Genomic DNA, 15679 nt, shown 5'->3' with positions numbered 1-15679 from the left:
CTCGGTTGCGAGTCTCTCTGTATTCGTTATGTTGCGTATTTATCGCGATTTTTATGTTTATACCGAACAAACCGTATCGCCTAACACCTTGATCGGCCAACAATTTTTTCCTATCACGACTGATTAATAGTTAAATCAATTATGAATATGACATAATTTATTGCTAATTTACATGCTTAATTTTTAGCACCTAAAGAAAAATAACGTTGAACGGGTGTTACCCGTACACATCCTCTATTAACGTATTGAAATTACAGTAATCATATTTAAATATTAAATTACCCATCGAGGTATACAAATATAGTTATTACAAATAAATAAATCAAGGTTCATACAGTCTAGATCCTCTGATTGAATAATACACAAGCAAATTATAAGTTTGTGCTGTTAACATTTAATTGCCGCTTGTTGATCAGAAGAACAATTTTATTCCATTGATTTCTCTTAAAATAAAACTGCGCAAAATAAAACGACGCTTACCATTAGATATATATATATATATATATATATATATATATATATATATACAGGGAATGCATAATGCTCTGGGTGTCCTGTTCCTGTTTTTAAATTAAACCGTAAGGATTTTATGTTGGAGCATCAGAGATTAAAACGTAAAAAAAGCTTTTACTATGGAGGGACGACATTAATCAGCTTAGTTAAGCTAATTTCGATGCAAGACTTGGGACAGAGGCCATAAAACGAATATATTTAATTACTCGATCTAATGAGATTGCCGCGAAAAAAGTTGTTTTATATTGACTGAACTTTTCGTTTAAAATTTGCTGAAACCGATTCCAGGCTCCAACTATTTTATCGTTTTTATTTAATTCACACAACTATTTGTGCTAATTTCATAAATATTAATTGGAATCCAATGAAAAGTTTTTCCGTCATATACAGCAGCGGCTATTAACAACTTTTTACAATGTTAAATGTTCTTTTATTTATTTTTTACTATAAAAATAATATTAATTTACTGTTTTTTACTGTGTTATAATAGCTGCTATACTCATATTGCATAAAATGTTACATATATTTTTCTGATATTACCTGGACATAAATAGCAACTTTAATTGTTATAGGTATTTATAATGATTAAATGTATATTGTTTAATTTAAGTTTAATACTTGATGTTTGGAGGTTGGGACGGGGAAGATATTTTGAGCTTTTAACCAATCTGTCACAATTTTGTGTTAGGGATCGTTTTCATGATGAAACACATTGATTATATGGTAGCAAATTGTTGTTTAATATATATGCCCGTACTGGCTTCGCCAGAAAAATTGAAACATCTCCATAGCATAATTGAACCGCCACTATGTTTTACTGTGGGTAGCAAACCTTTTGTGTAGTTTTGTCTTCGTAGGGCGTTTAACTTAAACAGAACAATCATATTTTTTTAAATTAAATTTCGACTCGTCCCTACTGTGGTCCAGTGAAGTCAAAATTGGACTTTTTTTAGGTTTTTAAGTCAAATTTCCTACAGTTTGGCTACTTTCAGTTGACGATAAGATTAATATATTTTTTGACAATCGAATTATCTAATTTTTCTTCAAGTTTTTCGAACACAAACAAATTTTTTCGTAGCTACCACTAGGCCGGTTTCTTTATAATAAAACTGGAAATGATTGATTTATTTTAGATTCAGATTAACTAGTTGCATAGTAGCTACAACAGGACAGAAAAAAAAATAAACATTATAGATACTGACATCCAAATAGTAGAAGTAGTACATCTCATATTTGAATAATTTGCTATGATTATAGCCACTGCTGAATCTGAAGAGAGTCATTTGTTATGAAATAAACTAGCTAGAAATATGGATAAAACAGTTAAAAATTTATAAAAAGTTTAACGACAATAATTCTAGTAGCGTTCCGCATTGTAGTACTAATTGTTTTACAAATAATTAAGGCATCTCATTTCCGTCGCCAGTCACCCGTTCACATATTCAAATCATTTCATTATCAAAAGGAAATAAAAGTTAAAAGGTACATATCTAAGACAAACAATTAGACGATTACCGAATATATTAACGAAAATATTTACAGATATGGTTGACCCCTCCCCGATTTGGATAATTACATCAATTTCATTGTATCCCATTTAGTGCGTCAGTTAGGAATCCCTTGCCAACCGTGAAATTAAAGCTGATTTAGAGTAATTATTATAGTAAATGTTTTTCAAAGAACTTTTATAGGATGTTCACCCCGCACCTCGGTATGCAAGTGTATCCGCCAAATCCTCATTTACATCTAACGTGTTTTTAAAGTATTGTCACAATGAATAAGCAAAACTAAACTACCTGCAGGAAACATGAACTGCGATCGGATCAGGGTCATCAACTTGGATTTTACTGCATATATTATACATGCTAATTGCCAAAAATTAAATAAATTAGTGTGTTTAAAGTAATGCCATATCTTCAGGAGTGACATGTAAAAAGAGAGGATTGCATCCAACGAACCCGTATTGATGAGCGTTCTGTCGAACAAAAATTTCTCTGTTGGAAATTACCTTTTACAATGTAGGATAATTTACATACTTAAATTGTCCCACATGGCAAAAGTAATCAGCGGACACCCTAAATAATGTGCATTATTAGATGTAATTATTTACCTGTTGATTAAAACTTTAAAAGTACCCGAGATTACACCATGTGGAAATTTCGGTTAAAATTCATATTTTTAATATATCGGTTCAGCAATTCCTAAATTACCTCCTGAACAAATTAATTGTCAACAGAAAATGAAAAATACCTAATGCATATTCATTAATCCCCTTTTTGTATATCTAATGTTCAAATACCAGCATTACATTGAATGCATTCCTGATAAAAAACGCAATAATCATTTGTTTCAGTTCTAAGTTATTTAAGATTCTTATCTACAATAATTAGTAGTATTTTAGGATAGTAAAAGGGCATAAATTTAAATAAGTTTATGGGCTTTAAGTGGGCATTATTAATTGGTGTCTCAAATAATGGATTGTTACAATTATTTCAAACAAGAAAATACATTTAATGGAAGTTATAATTTAATCCATATTTATAACGAATCAACCGTTTTATACTAACTATAAATAAATTCAATTAAATTTATTAATAAGCGACTAGGAAACAATTTAATAAGTTGTGGTTGTCGTATATTTTATGTAAAGTAAATTCTGTAAATTTCAGGTCAGACGTCTCGAATGTCTGCAGACTAAATAAGGTGAGTACGCTTCTCTTGTAAATTGTAGACTTTACTAGCTTTTATATAACAAGCGTTTAAATACATTTTATCCTTTAGCAATACATGAGACTCGAAAACTTGCTCTCTCGTAACTTTGCTCAAAACAGTTTCAAGAAAACATTCACCTTTACTTCTTTTACAAAAATAAGTTCACGGGAAACTATTGAATTATTTTAGATGCACAGCCCAGATTAACAAGATTAATCACTGGCATAATAACATAAACCGTAGTGATATTTTCTCCGTCCACTCGTGTTCATGACACTTTTCGATAAAAATCTTTTCACGCGCAGTATGTTCACAAATGAACGCTGGGCTATTTAGTAAATATAATTTAACTGCGGGTACCTAATTTTACGGTCGGTAACTCCGAGTATTAAAAACTGTCTCTCCGGTACCGAGCTGCATAACTCATTAGCACTCCCAGTTCCAGAGACAATGTTATCCCATGGATCTTAAGAACATTTACATGTTACGTTGACATGTTGTTTTTTCGATATGATTGACGGGGGCGTCGCTACTCTCAACAACTCGTATGTTAATTTCGGACGAGATAAATGTGTGTTTGTTTCAAAATTTTAACTAGTCGTCGTTCTTCCGTCTGAGGTTAATGAAGATTTATCTGGTATCGATGTGTGAGCACGTTGCGAAATTATTGAATGTGGCTGGTCGGTTTGTGCTTATTAATTTTATTTCAGATCACATTCGAAATTTACAACGAAGTGGCTGACCCATATTTGCATGATTTGTTAATTGTAATAATTTGTCGGCACAAAAAACATCACTAACGTCAATCTAAATAAAAACATTGCGAAATGGTCCTGTTAAATTAATATAAAATAATTTCTGGTGTTACAAAGAGTCCGATGCCCACACACTCTTTCTAATTGACCAATTACATTACTTTCATGTTTATAAATTGCTAAATACACTTTTATTGTAAAGAATTACTGAAATGGTTCACGACTTTTAGAACATTACATCGAATTCTAAAGCCATTAACCTTCCAACTAATACAGTGTTACTTAACACACAATTACATTCACGCACGTATCCCAGTTTTTTCTTTTCGACAAACCTCTAAATCAGATCAAGGCACTCGTTTAAAAGGGATAGAACTCTACGTGGATTTCGTAAATTATTTACATTTGCATAATTTATACGATTCCTTGACTACATTGAACGGAATAAGTTATCGTAAGAACTCCGATCCATCTAGGGGAAGAGGAACACTTAAGTTATTTATGCCAAGTTTACCAGCATTTTAAGAAGCGAGCCGATTTATAAACAATTTTTAGACTTTCAGTGTAGGAAAATGTTCAATATTGTGATTAATAATCGTCTAGACGATAACTTGCCTAAACTAAAGTTTAGTCAATGCTTTAACTTTATACGACCGACCCTTTTAAAGTTTATTATACAATGTCATTGGCCAACGAACGTTAAAGATATTAAACATTTAAATATGTGTTATAGGCTTTTATAAATCCCTTTATTGAGCATGGAAAGTTAAAGTACTTAACCTAAATACGTGTCTAAAACTAAGCGGGGGCCTCATACAGAATTCGTCTTATAGTAATACATAAAATATACAATGGTCGATATTAAACTTGAAAGGAAACCATAAACTCTAATTATTAATTTTATTATTCCATTATCTATAATACAAAGCTCCGTGCTTATTATATCATACAGTGCATTTATTTAAACGCAGATTATATCCGTACTCGCACAGTTTTCAACTTAAAATTATAATTAAATAGTAGTGCGTGTAATAAACCTTAGTGACTTATTTGAATGCAAATTGTTGTTTTAATTTAGCAATTTGTTTTGGCACATAATTACCAGAAAAGAGACTTTATTCCGTTTTACAGTTATTCGTCGGACGTTGCCGTAAATGCACAAATGCACAGTTACTCAACTACTGCTCCAGAGGGTCAGCTCTATAAATGAATGCAGAAGAAATCATTGGCCAGTATGAATTTCCCACGCTTTATTTAAGAATACATAAACATAAATTATAAGTATTTCACTGTGTCGTGCACTAACAACGGCCGGTACCTGCCCTGATTTTTAAATTAGAGTTATTATCTAACGTTGCCTCCTCTATTTGCCTACGGGAAGCCAGACATGTAAAAGGCTGCCATCGTAATTATTGACCATTGGCAGTTCGTATACAATTTCCATTTCTGAAAAATTGGAGCAATACAGAACAGATATTAAAATAGATTGACTCTTTCAGCTAATCTAGACTGCCGTACAACACTTTTGAATCCTTTAAACAATATATTAATATAACCAAAATAAAAATATATTTGTGTCAAATTACATAATATATACTATAGTTATAGATAATTCTTAAGTACACAAGCGATATAAATGACAAATATGTTTAACCTTAATTATTACCATTTTTTAATATATTATTGATTTTTAAATAATATTTAGTTAATGAAGAACGTGACATATTATCTTTACATTATATTTACCGTCGTGAAATGATTCATCTATATAAATATGCAAATAAAGTTTGTAATTTAATTTGTAATTAAAGACAAATATACTGAAAACGACTCGCTTTGAAATTTAAAATTCTTGTTAGACAGTATAGACAGAAATTGCCATTCGACAATTGAATCGACTTATGTTAATCGTAGTGTAAAATTGCAGTTCGTAAAATAGTTCCCGATCATGCGATATTTAATTGTTTCAACAGAAAACAGTTAGGAGTTTATTCATTTAACTTAGTTGGGCATGAAGACCAAGACCATTGTATTGGTGGAAAAATCTGTGAAAATTATTTATATTCGACCGTGTACGACGTAAATCCCGCAATATCCAAAACAACGGATTTTTCGACCTCATTAGTTTGGAAAGTTATAAATTAATTGATTGGGCCTATAGAAAATTTATGTAACGTAAATGGAGAACGTGGATAAAATCATAAACCTCTAACACGCATTACTTGTGGGTTTATAGTTTCCGTAAAGCGATTATTGCTCCTGTATGCAAACCAATAAACCGGGTTTATCAATTAAAGCGTAATGATAGAGGAAACGTAGCCTGAACTATAAAGTATATCAATACACCGATCTTCACACTAAATTGCCTATTCAAATTCGAGTTCATCAAAATCGTAAAATATTCAAATAAATTGGCCGTGTGTGTGTGATTATAATTTTTGATAAAAATAAAATGTATGTAAATTATATGTTGGTGTGTGATTATAATATAATTATATCACCTACAATTCCACAGGTTTTCCATACCAAATTACCAAAAATAACACATATTATTTCGGGTTTGTGCCGCATTAACATTCACAAATATAAACACGCAGCAAAAAATTTAACAATTTGAGACTTCCAGACAAAACGGATCAAAATCTGGTGGGCTATAACTGGGAGCTTGCCCGGTCCGTCTCAAGTCGCATAAAAAGTTGAATTGATAATAAAAAAGACTTCGATCTTTAACCAAATGATACATTCGCTTTCATTGTAAAAATTGATGAGAGTATAAATCATTACTGTTATCTTGACTGCCACTATTAGGTACCCCTGTCAAATTAATCTGATGTTTATCTTGAATAACCCATTGTCATCCCGCCGTAGCTGGACTCCGTAATGGGTTACGAATAATGTTTGACCAGTCTTGGTCGCCGCAATGATTTCTCTATGTTGACATAAGCTGAAAATAACGAAATTTATTATTAATGAGTTTTCCTGGAGGCCAGAGCCGAACGGGCAACGCGTCACGGGTCCCCAATTCATAATTCACCGGGATATTAGTCCCTATATGTCGCCAAGATACCAATCCGAATTTATCGCAATTGCTCATTGTTTTTCCCCCGCGTCCCCACCTCACCGCCTACGGGGTGGGTGGTGGTGTTACGTTGTAGTTTTCATTATCAAGTGTGCACACCCATAGCAAAAAAAAAAGATTAGCATATGTGCAACATATACGTTATTTAAAACATATTATTAATCATCTGTTAGCGCTAAGGAAATTGCATGTCGTCCGGCAATCTCGGACTTAATGCAGGTTAAGCATTCATATGCAAATGGAATTGTGGCTTGCACTATGGTTCTGAACGCGCCGAACAATATTTAAAAAATTAAATATGCTAATTCATTCATGAAAGGGGTAGCAACCTAATCAAAACATTTAGTCCAATACGTGAAATTTCGCCTGTGCGAGAAAGTCGACGGCTCGGCCGAGATTTATTGGGGGCGAGATAAGCTTTAATTATATGTGGTTTCTGTCACTAATTTCAAAACTCGACCTCACCGAACAATTTGCTCCTAGATGTAGATCCTAATTATGTTAAATGTCTAATCGCCAAGTTCTGCATTAATTGTGACACAAAAAATGCGGATAAATCACTATTATTTCTCGAAACGGACGGCGGCTACTGAAGTGCGGACCTACCAAACACAAACAGCCTTTCGGAGAATTGATCATCGCAATCATTTTTATTTACGTTAATCCTAATGTGACCACACTTAATTTTTATATGTTATAAAAACAGTTTGAGTATGCAAATTAAATCGAGATTGGTTTCAATTTGTTTCGGTTCGTTATTGATGTTTACCGAAAACACTGCCAGGTGGTTCCAATAAATCTGATGTTTTAAAAAAAGGTTCGTATCCACCGTTCTGAGTCGAAACGTTCAGGTTGTATTCTTTTTTCAGTAAGTTATTATCATAGTAAAATTTTTCATTTCTCCTGGTTGAAATGTCGAATTATTTTATTAGGAGAAACATAAAATAATATGTTGCAATATGTCTCTTAAAAATAATTAAAACTTCAGAATTATATTTTGCACAACTATTGATTGCATTTTGCACTCAGTATGTAAATATCTTCATACTTTAACATTTGAGCAATTCCACTGTCATTGAACCGAAATCGAATTAATAATAAAAGTGCTGGGTGTGTCATTTTTTCTCACAACAGCATAAATAGAAAATCACTTCCTATATTTAATACACTCGCCATACTTTTAACTGGCATTGTTAAGACTTAATTAAAATCAACCCAAACAATAACACTCATAACTTCGTTCAATTATTATTCTAATTACATAACCGACGAATTTGTGGTAGTGTAAAGGTGTGTTCCAGTACTTAAAGGCAAAAAAAGATCATTCACGCAGAAACAACTCATTCTGTAATTGATGTACAAGTAAAGGAGGTCACGCTTGGAAAGGCGCCGCGGAAGTATTTTTTCTAAATTAACCTTTAAATATTCAAGGTTTATGCTTAAGGATCGAGTGTGTTGCAAGACCTGTAAACAAATTTCACTTTGTATATGGTGGCAAACATGAATCTAACTACATATATTTCAATATTGCCATTTCTAAAGCATCTGTATTTATTATGGTATCGCATGTACAGATTATGATTAATAGTAACGATATTATTAATGTTGATTTGAAACAACAACAGATCCACTAATCTTCCTCGGGGTACTGAATAATTATCAAGAAGCAGAGTTTAAATGCTGACATTATGCATGTTTGAAATTTCTGGATTCTAATAGAAGACAAATCGCTTCTGGATTTCAAATATTTATTTATCTAATTACTATCGTCAGTACAAATATATTTACGATGCTCGGTGGTTGGATGTTCGTTTGAACCACGACAAGCAATTAATGTTTTTTCCAATTTTCTAGTAAACATATCTCGTGAATACCTCCGCGTTTAATATAAGAATTTTATAAAAATTATAGATATTCCAAGTAGACCGACTCCAACATAAATGCTACATTCCGGATGTCTAATGCAATTATCAGTGTCTTCAAATAGGCAGTGTTTGGAATTTTTTGCCGATCAATCGTTATTTCTCAGTGGCAATGACGATACATGCACAGGCGTTTATTTTACAAGCTCTCCTAAAACTAGACACCAGCGTGTAATGTGTTTTTTGTTTTTCTGTCTCTTCGTCGTTTAAGTAAGAAAACCACAAATTTCGTCATCATGGAATTAACTTACGTTAGAAACCGACTCGGAGTCAATTTCTGTGAACATGTGTAAGGTCTATTAAACCTAATAAAGCATCATGAGATTTCATAATTACTGGTCTCTAGAAGATTCCGTTTCCTGGTAATATTAAAGAGTTAGTATTGACCTTGCCACTGATAAATATTAATGGTTCACAGTTTTTGAATCACTTTTTACCTAAACAACGGTCAATGACCAACATTTTTTTTTCTTTCGTAATAATAAAATGGAAGAGTAAGTAGTAATTAAAGGTGAGACGTCAATAATCTCTTAACCTCATTTATCTTAATATGCCGAATGAATATTGGTTAGTAATTAAACATTGATTTTTATAGCGGATTTTAGTAAATATTGACTATTTATAGTCGTAAAAATAATAAGCCTCTTTAACGCATGTGTTTATTAACTATTTAAAAGTGGACATATTTACGATAAATAGATTTGTGTAATCGTAAAATTTAACATTATGGTTTCCTGTTCTAATCAAAAATTATAATTCTAATTAGCATCTTTAATAGGTGTAAACTGTTCTAACTACTAATTATCAGGTATAAACCTAAGTTATAATTAGTAAAGATGGGCGACATTGTATCGTTTTATGAGTTTTTAGGGTATACAAAAAATAAAGCTAATTGTATTTTAATTTGATGATGCTGATTATAAATGCATAGAGAGACGGTAAGGTTATTAAGGTGTGCTTTTAATCCGGGAAGTACAATATTGAAATACGTACTGTTCTGAGAGATTTTAATTAATCGGTACTCTTTCAAAAGTACACCATTATTGGTGTCCTTCTAATTTCAGGTGTGCTCTAACGTATGCAATGATATCGCGTGTTACCACCGAATTTTAGCGTATTAAAAAATGTAATTACGGATTTTAGGTAGCATTAAGTTGTCATATTTATTTAATTACACGACAACGTTGAGAAATTGTTAATAAAAGATACCTTGACAGTTTTAATTATTGAGAATATTTTATACGGGTAAACATTTTTAATTCTACTTTCTAATAGTAGTTTTTCTGACAGTAAAATTGCTCGCCATCTTAACATTAAAATAACTTGTTTAATTATGTTTGATAAAAAAAATAAATAAATTGAATTTGAAAATAAATATGTTTTTGATATTTGAATCTTTTCTTAATGTTTAGCGTTGCTAATAAATTTTGAATTTAATTATCCAAAAACCTTGACGAGATTTTAATTAAAGTGTGATTTTATGATTAAAAACTAATTGATTATCATTTATTTTCATCATATTTCTAAACAGTTCGTCGTAAAAGAATATTTATATTCTTTGTTTTCTTGGTGTTTCAACAAACAAAATTTTGATCAAAGATGCAGCCTGCATGTTTGCTTTGATACTTTAAAATTATGAAGACCTCTAAAACAAGTCGTAAATTTTTTCACCAATTAAAAAGCTTTGATTTACAATCGCCAGACGAGCACAGATCATAAATTTATTTGAAATAAGAATATTACGCGAATGACCAATATTGCAATCAAAAATAAGCATATGTGTATTTTTCACAGTGAAACACAAAAGAGTGAAATGTACGGACGAAAATCTAACGGTTATATTAATTTAATAAAACGTATCCTTTTCGTAAAGCCCATACTGTATTTGGAATTTCATCAGTTACGCGGATTATTAAAGCAATAAAAAATATCCCGAGGACCGTAAAAAATGTTTTATCCTACATAATTCTATTAATTTCAATGGCATTATAAAATTTATTTAAAAACATTGTTAAAATTCTTTGCGTCTATACAGCTGTCGAAAACATAATTTAAATTATATAATCACATTTCATTTCGTTGCTACCGTATTACGCATTGACCGTGTATCTAAAATATGTATTCAAGAAGATTAAGATATTTTTTATAATCTCATATTGTAGTTAATAGAACCAGTATTCAGGACCGGCCTTGGGGGGACATAATTATATAAAAAGAAAGTACGATCGGCGGCATGAAAACGGCTGGGTCAAATTGTTTAGAATTTAATTTTTGTCGAACTAAAAATCGTCATGTGTGGGGATTCGCTATGCAAATGGCGAACCACTTTATTTAAACACACAAAATGAAGGAGTAAATATCAAAATGTTTAAAACAAGAAACACGAAATCGTATAATAATGAAGCTGTAAACTGAAAAATCTCTTTATTTTTCTCAGCCAAAGTTTTCGTAATATAAAATTGTTTATTGGTTATCCGTTTGTTTCCCGGAGTGCTGTTTATCGGCTTTAGTAAGAACTTCAGCACGGATCCGTCAATAAAACGAAAGGATTTTATGGCTAAATATGTTGATGAAAATCTTAGAAAAAAGCAGAAAAACCTCCAGAATATAAAGCAATTCCAAATTTGCAATTCTAAATTTTATTTGAGCTTTACGGGCATCCTATAACTATATCGCGGCGAAACTATTTATATTAGACTGTTATTCCTCCCCTTTAGTCTCGCTGCAGTTTGTCCTCGGCATAGCATTTATTTTAATTCCTCTATAGTGGATATATGGACTTATAATCTTGATATCTTCTATTTTTGTTGTACGAAAGACATTAAAAGTTTCCCTCCCACATGCAGCCGCTTTATGGGGGTATGCAACTTTAATCCATATTCATTATTGATTCTAATGTTTTCTTCGAATGTGTTTTCGTGTTGTTCACGCCTTTAAAAAACAGGCAGACTATCGGTCAATATAGGACTCTAATATTGAGACATTCCATAATTCTATTATGAGTAATATGCTCCAATATAATGTTGGAAAAACATGCAAACAGCTGTAAGGCAATAAATTTGGTGAACTTATTCTTCATATATCATTTACTGCCGCTTATTCTGGACAGATTTATGCAACTTGTGCCATCTTTTGATCATCTCTCTAAGTGGTAACAATTATAAGATGTGGGGTATCTGAATTTATTCAACATTTATAACGTTTAATGTGCAAATCGTTACTCATGAATATATGATATATAGATCAATTGCGATTAGTTCTCCGATATGTTATTTCAGTTTGTTCAAGAACTGAAAGTTTTAAAAATGCGATATAAATTTTGTTCAACAAAAACAACAAAAATGTTTTATTTCTTTTAGTCACCTTCCATTTATATGGATTGTATACCTGTCAACTATCTACAGTCAACTAAAAAAAATCTTTTATGACAAAAGTTCCCCTTAGCAATTGATATATTGCTTGACTGTTGTAGACAACAGTATGTACTTTTTTAATATATACGTACCATCGAAAAAGTTAATTCAATAGTTCTAGGACAAAACCACCTGGTGACATTGATAAATTTTCGACAATTTTTAACAATATGTGAATTTAAGTTAAACAAACAAACTGCCTAATTTTATCGTATAAGTCAATACACTCGGAACAGATTTTTTATAATTCCGGGTTTGTTGAACTTCAAATGTGAAATCACTTAACGGAAACTAATACAACCACGGTCAATATGTATCTTTTAATGTTTAGTATTCAGTTTGTGCACATTTTGAATGTATGTTCTTAAAATTCTTCTATTTTACAAGCATCAAACAACGAACAAAACCAGTTTAAAATATTTATGGTCGCTATCTTCTCGGCCATCAAACAATTCAATCGAAACATTTAAAATAAAACATTTAATTGTTATTAGTGTTATTCGAGGACTGCGGTTAATGAACAAACTAATAACTGGTAATGTCCGTGTGGTGCAACAGAAAGCTAATCAATCATCCATCAACAAGTGTATTGATTCTCTAGCATTGATAAATCCGACATTTATGAATTTCAACATGGAAATACTCCTCCGTCGGCACTGATGAAATATATTTAAAGGCTCTAAGTTTCAAACTGTAATTAGTATTTATTAAAATACATAATTTTACGTTTTGCCTTTGAATGCGCGTAGTTTTCTAAATATTGCTTATTTTCGGTGCCGTTTTATCTTCGGCTCAACATCGAAAGTCATACCCGTAACATGGCTACGTATAAACTGTACGAAATTGATTTCGGCAAATATATGAAATTTCAATCGCTACAACAGTATAAACTTTCTTATATTTTTGTCAATTTGCTTGGTACGTGCTCAGAAAGCAGCCAAAGTTTGCCACTGTAAGTGACCATAAATATGAAGAAATTGAAATAACATCAACGTAATATTGTACCACAAAACTGTATTATCTTTCCAAACATAATCTTGCCCGTGGATATCATATTTAGTATTTTAAATTGTTTGTTGTAACCCGCTGTAATGAACGTTTATACCAGTCATGTTTTATTATTTCTCAATACTATATTAATTGTTGACGAAAAATAGTAACGCTCAAACCATATGTGTCGGCACTTTGAATCAAATCAAAAAAGTTAATGTTTTTTACTTACAAATGTTGCTTTGAAAGTTTGCCGAAGCACATGTAACATTATCTGAAATATTCATGAATGTTTTTTCGAAAGCAGATTGAATTTTATCTATGCAAAGATATTGATATCAATTGAAAGAAATGTTTGCAGCATGCGAGAAATAATTTCATTTAATTGAGAATTGTGTCTTCTTTAAATGGCTTGCGAGATATTAAAAGGGTCTAAATAAGTTGTTATTTCCTCTTTGGTGCCAATCAAGCGATTGGCATTTCTTCATGTTCCATATGGTGTGTGAATTAAGATTACAGATATTTAGTACTGTAAATGTGGCAAAAAGCTCCGGAGACAAAAATGCGTTTGTTTATTAAATCGGTTTCCGCATTCGTAATGTCATAATTTCATAATTTTTCTTCGACGATTCAGAGTACAGTTTCTTTTGGCGCCACCATACTTAACCTCGATAGTGTCACAGCCTTAGCGTTCGTAACGAGCTTAAAAACACATCATAAACCATTTCGAACGGGCATATTTAAAATGCCGAAAATAGATGTCTTTGTACGCCTAAAGCCTTTGATTTAAAATACCACGGCTCGCATGACTAATGCAACTTTCATATCGGTCAACTGATACGCACCGTGCACGTGTTCGAGCGAGCCCCCGAGAACACTTGCCGCCGTAAAATTTTTATATCTAGTTATGGACGTTTTTACCGGGTGCCTCCGGGCTGTCATTAAGCCGCTGAAAGGGAGTTATGAAGCGCAAAAGAATAATTTTGGATCGTATATTCTTAGAGATGTCTTCTTTGTCTACAAATGCGGGATTTGTTTGTGTGACGAAAGTATTTGACGGGAAATATATGACCGGGAATGAATCACTTTATATTAGTGACCCGGTGACTTTTATGTAATAGATGAAAGGGATTTAACAAATTATTGAAATACTTCGACGACGCATTAATATGCCATTACAACTATTTTAAACGATAGTGCAAAACAAATCTCCATAGTTTAAGGATCCTTCCATCGAAACTCGACCAGAACAGAATGTTTTATGACCCGTGAATGACAAAACAAAATATTTATTAACATTCCAAATATTCTAACAGAGTTATGAGCAAAAAATTTGTATGATAACTATTCTAATTTCTTAAATCAGTTTTACAGTGATCAATATCTTCAAATGGCAGCGAAATTACAAGCATAAGAGTCAATGCTTAAGCCCTGTTACCCCTGTATCAGTCCTACTCAAATCAACGTTCCGGAGTATAAAATGCGTTTTATCTTGAGAATTATCGCTTCGGCAAACATTCAATTTGGCCGGTCAAATGACAGTGTCAACGAACCGAATGTATTAGGTAATTCACCTGTTATCTGAATTGACCTTTCAATTTTAATCTGTACGAGTGGATTAATCATTTGCTATCATGACTTTTTTAAATTATAGATCGATGGTTTCTCAAGTTCAATATTGAACCAGTTTACGTGTTAAATCACACACGGTTTTAAGTGACTGAAATTTAAAATTACTGATAAACGTTAAAAGGAATCAATATGTCATAAGTCCAGGAAGTAACCTACAAAAGAACATATTAATCTTTCGGGTTCATTAACTTTTACGATTAAAATACATAATACAAATACGAAAACCAATCTTCTACCTTCGTCCATAAAAACACGGAGAATTGACATATTCTGTTTATTATTCTTTCTATCGACGTTGTGTCTTTGTTTGTCCCCATTTGAAAAAAAAAACGAGTAACAATGGTATGATTAAAACGGTCATAGTATTAATGAAAGTATTTTTAATTAAAGCTCCAGTCCATATTTCGAGTAATAAATCCGGCATGACTGATAAAGTTCACTAATTACTAACAAAGGGTGTTTTACAAGCGCGCAATTTAGTTTGGATATTTTACATGAATCAGCGTTCTCGTATTAGCATGTGTGTCATAAACTGCGTTATAGTTTTAAACGAAGAAAATTTTATCTCTAATTTTAAATTTACCGCGAATAGTCCGCAAGCTCTATGTTACGTGATATTCGAATTTCGAAAACCTAATTTCAAAAACTCCAAGTAATTATCTT

At 31.8% G+C, this 15679-nt stretch overlaps 1 protein-coding gene across 1 annotated transcript in view; it reads left to right on the top strand.

Annotated features, from left to right (window-relative positions):
- Positions 1-15679, top strand: part of LOC109596551 (hormonally up-regulated neu tumor-associated kinase homolog A) — a 347951-nt gene that overhangs the window by 66877 nt on the left and 265395 nt on the right. Inside the window, exon 2 of the mRNA XM_049961294.1 lies at positions 3183-3216. Coding sequence (XP_049817251.1) covers positions 3183-3216 — 34 coding nt within the window. The remainder of the gene's footprint in view (positions 1-3182; positions 3217-15679) is intronic.

The sequence above is a fragment of the Aethina tumida genome, chromosome 1 (assembly GCF_024364675.1).
Source record: "Aethina tumida isolate Nest 87 chromosome 1, icAetTumi1.1, whole genome shotgun sequence".
Lineage (NCBI taxonomy): Eukaryota > Metazoa > Arthropoda > Insecta > Coleoptera > Nitidulidae > Aethina > Aethina tumida.
This window is presented reverse-complemented; position numbering and strand designations above follow the sequence as displayed.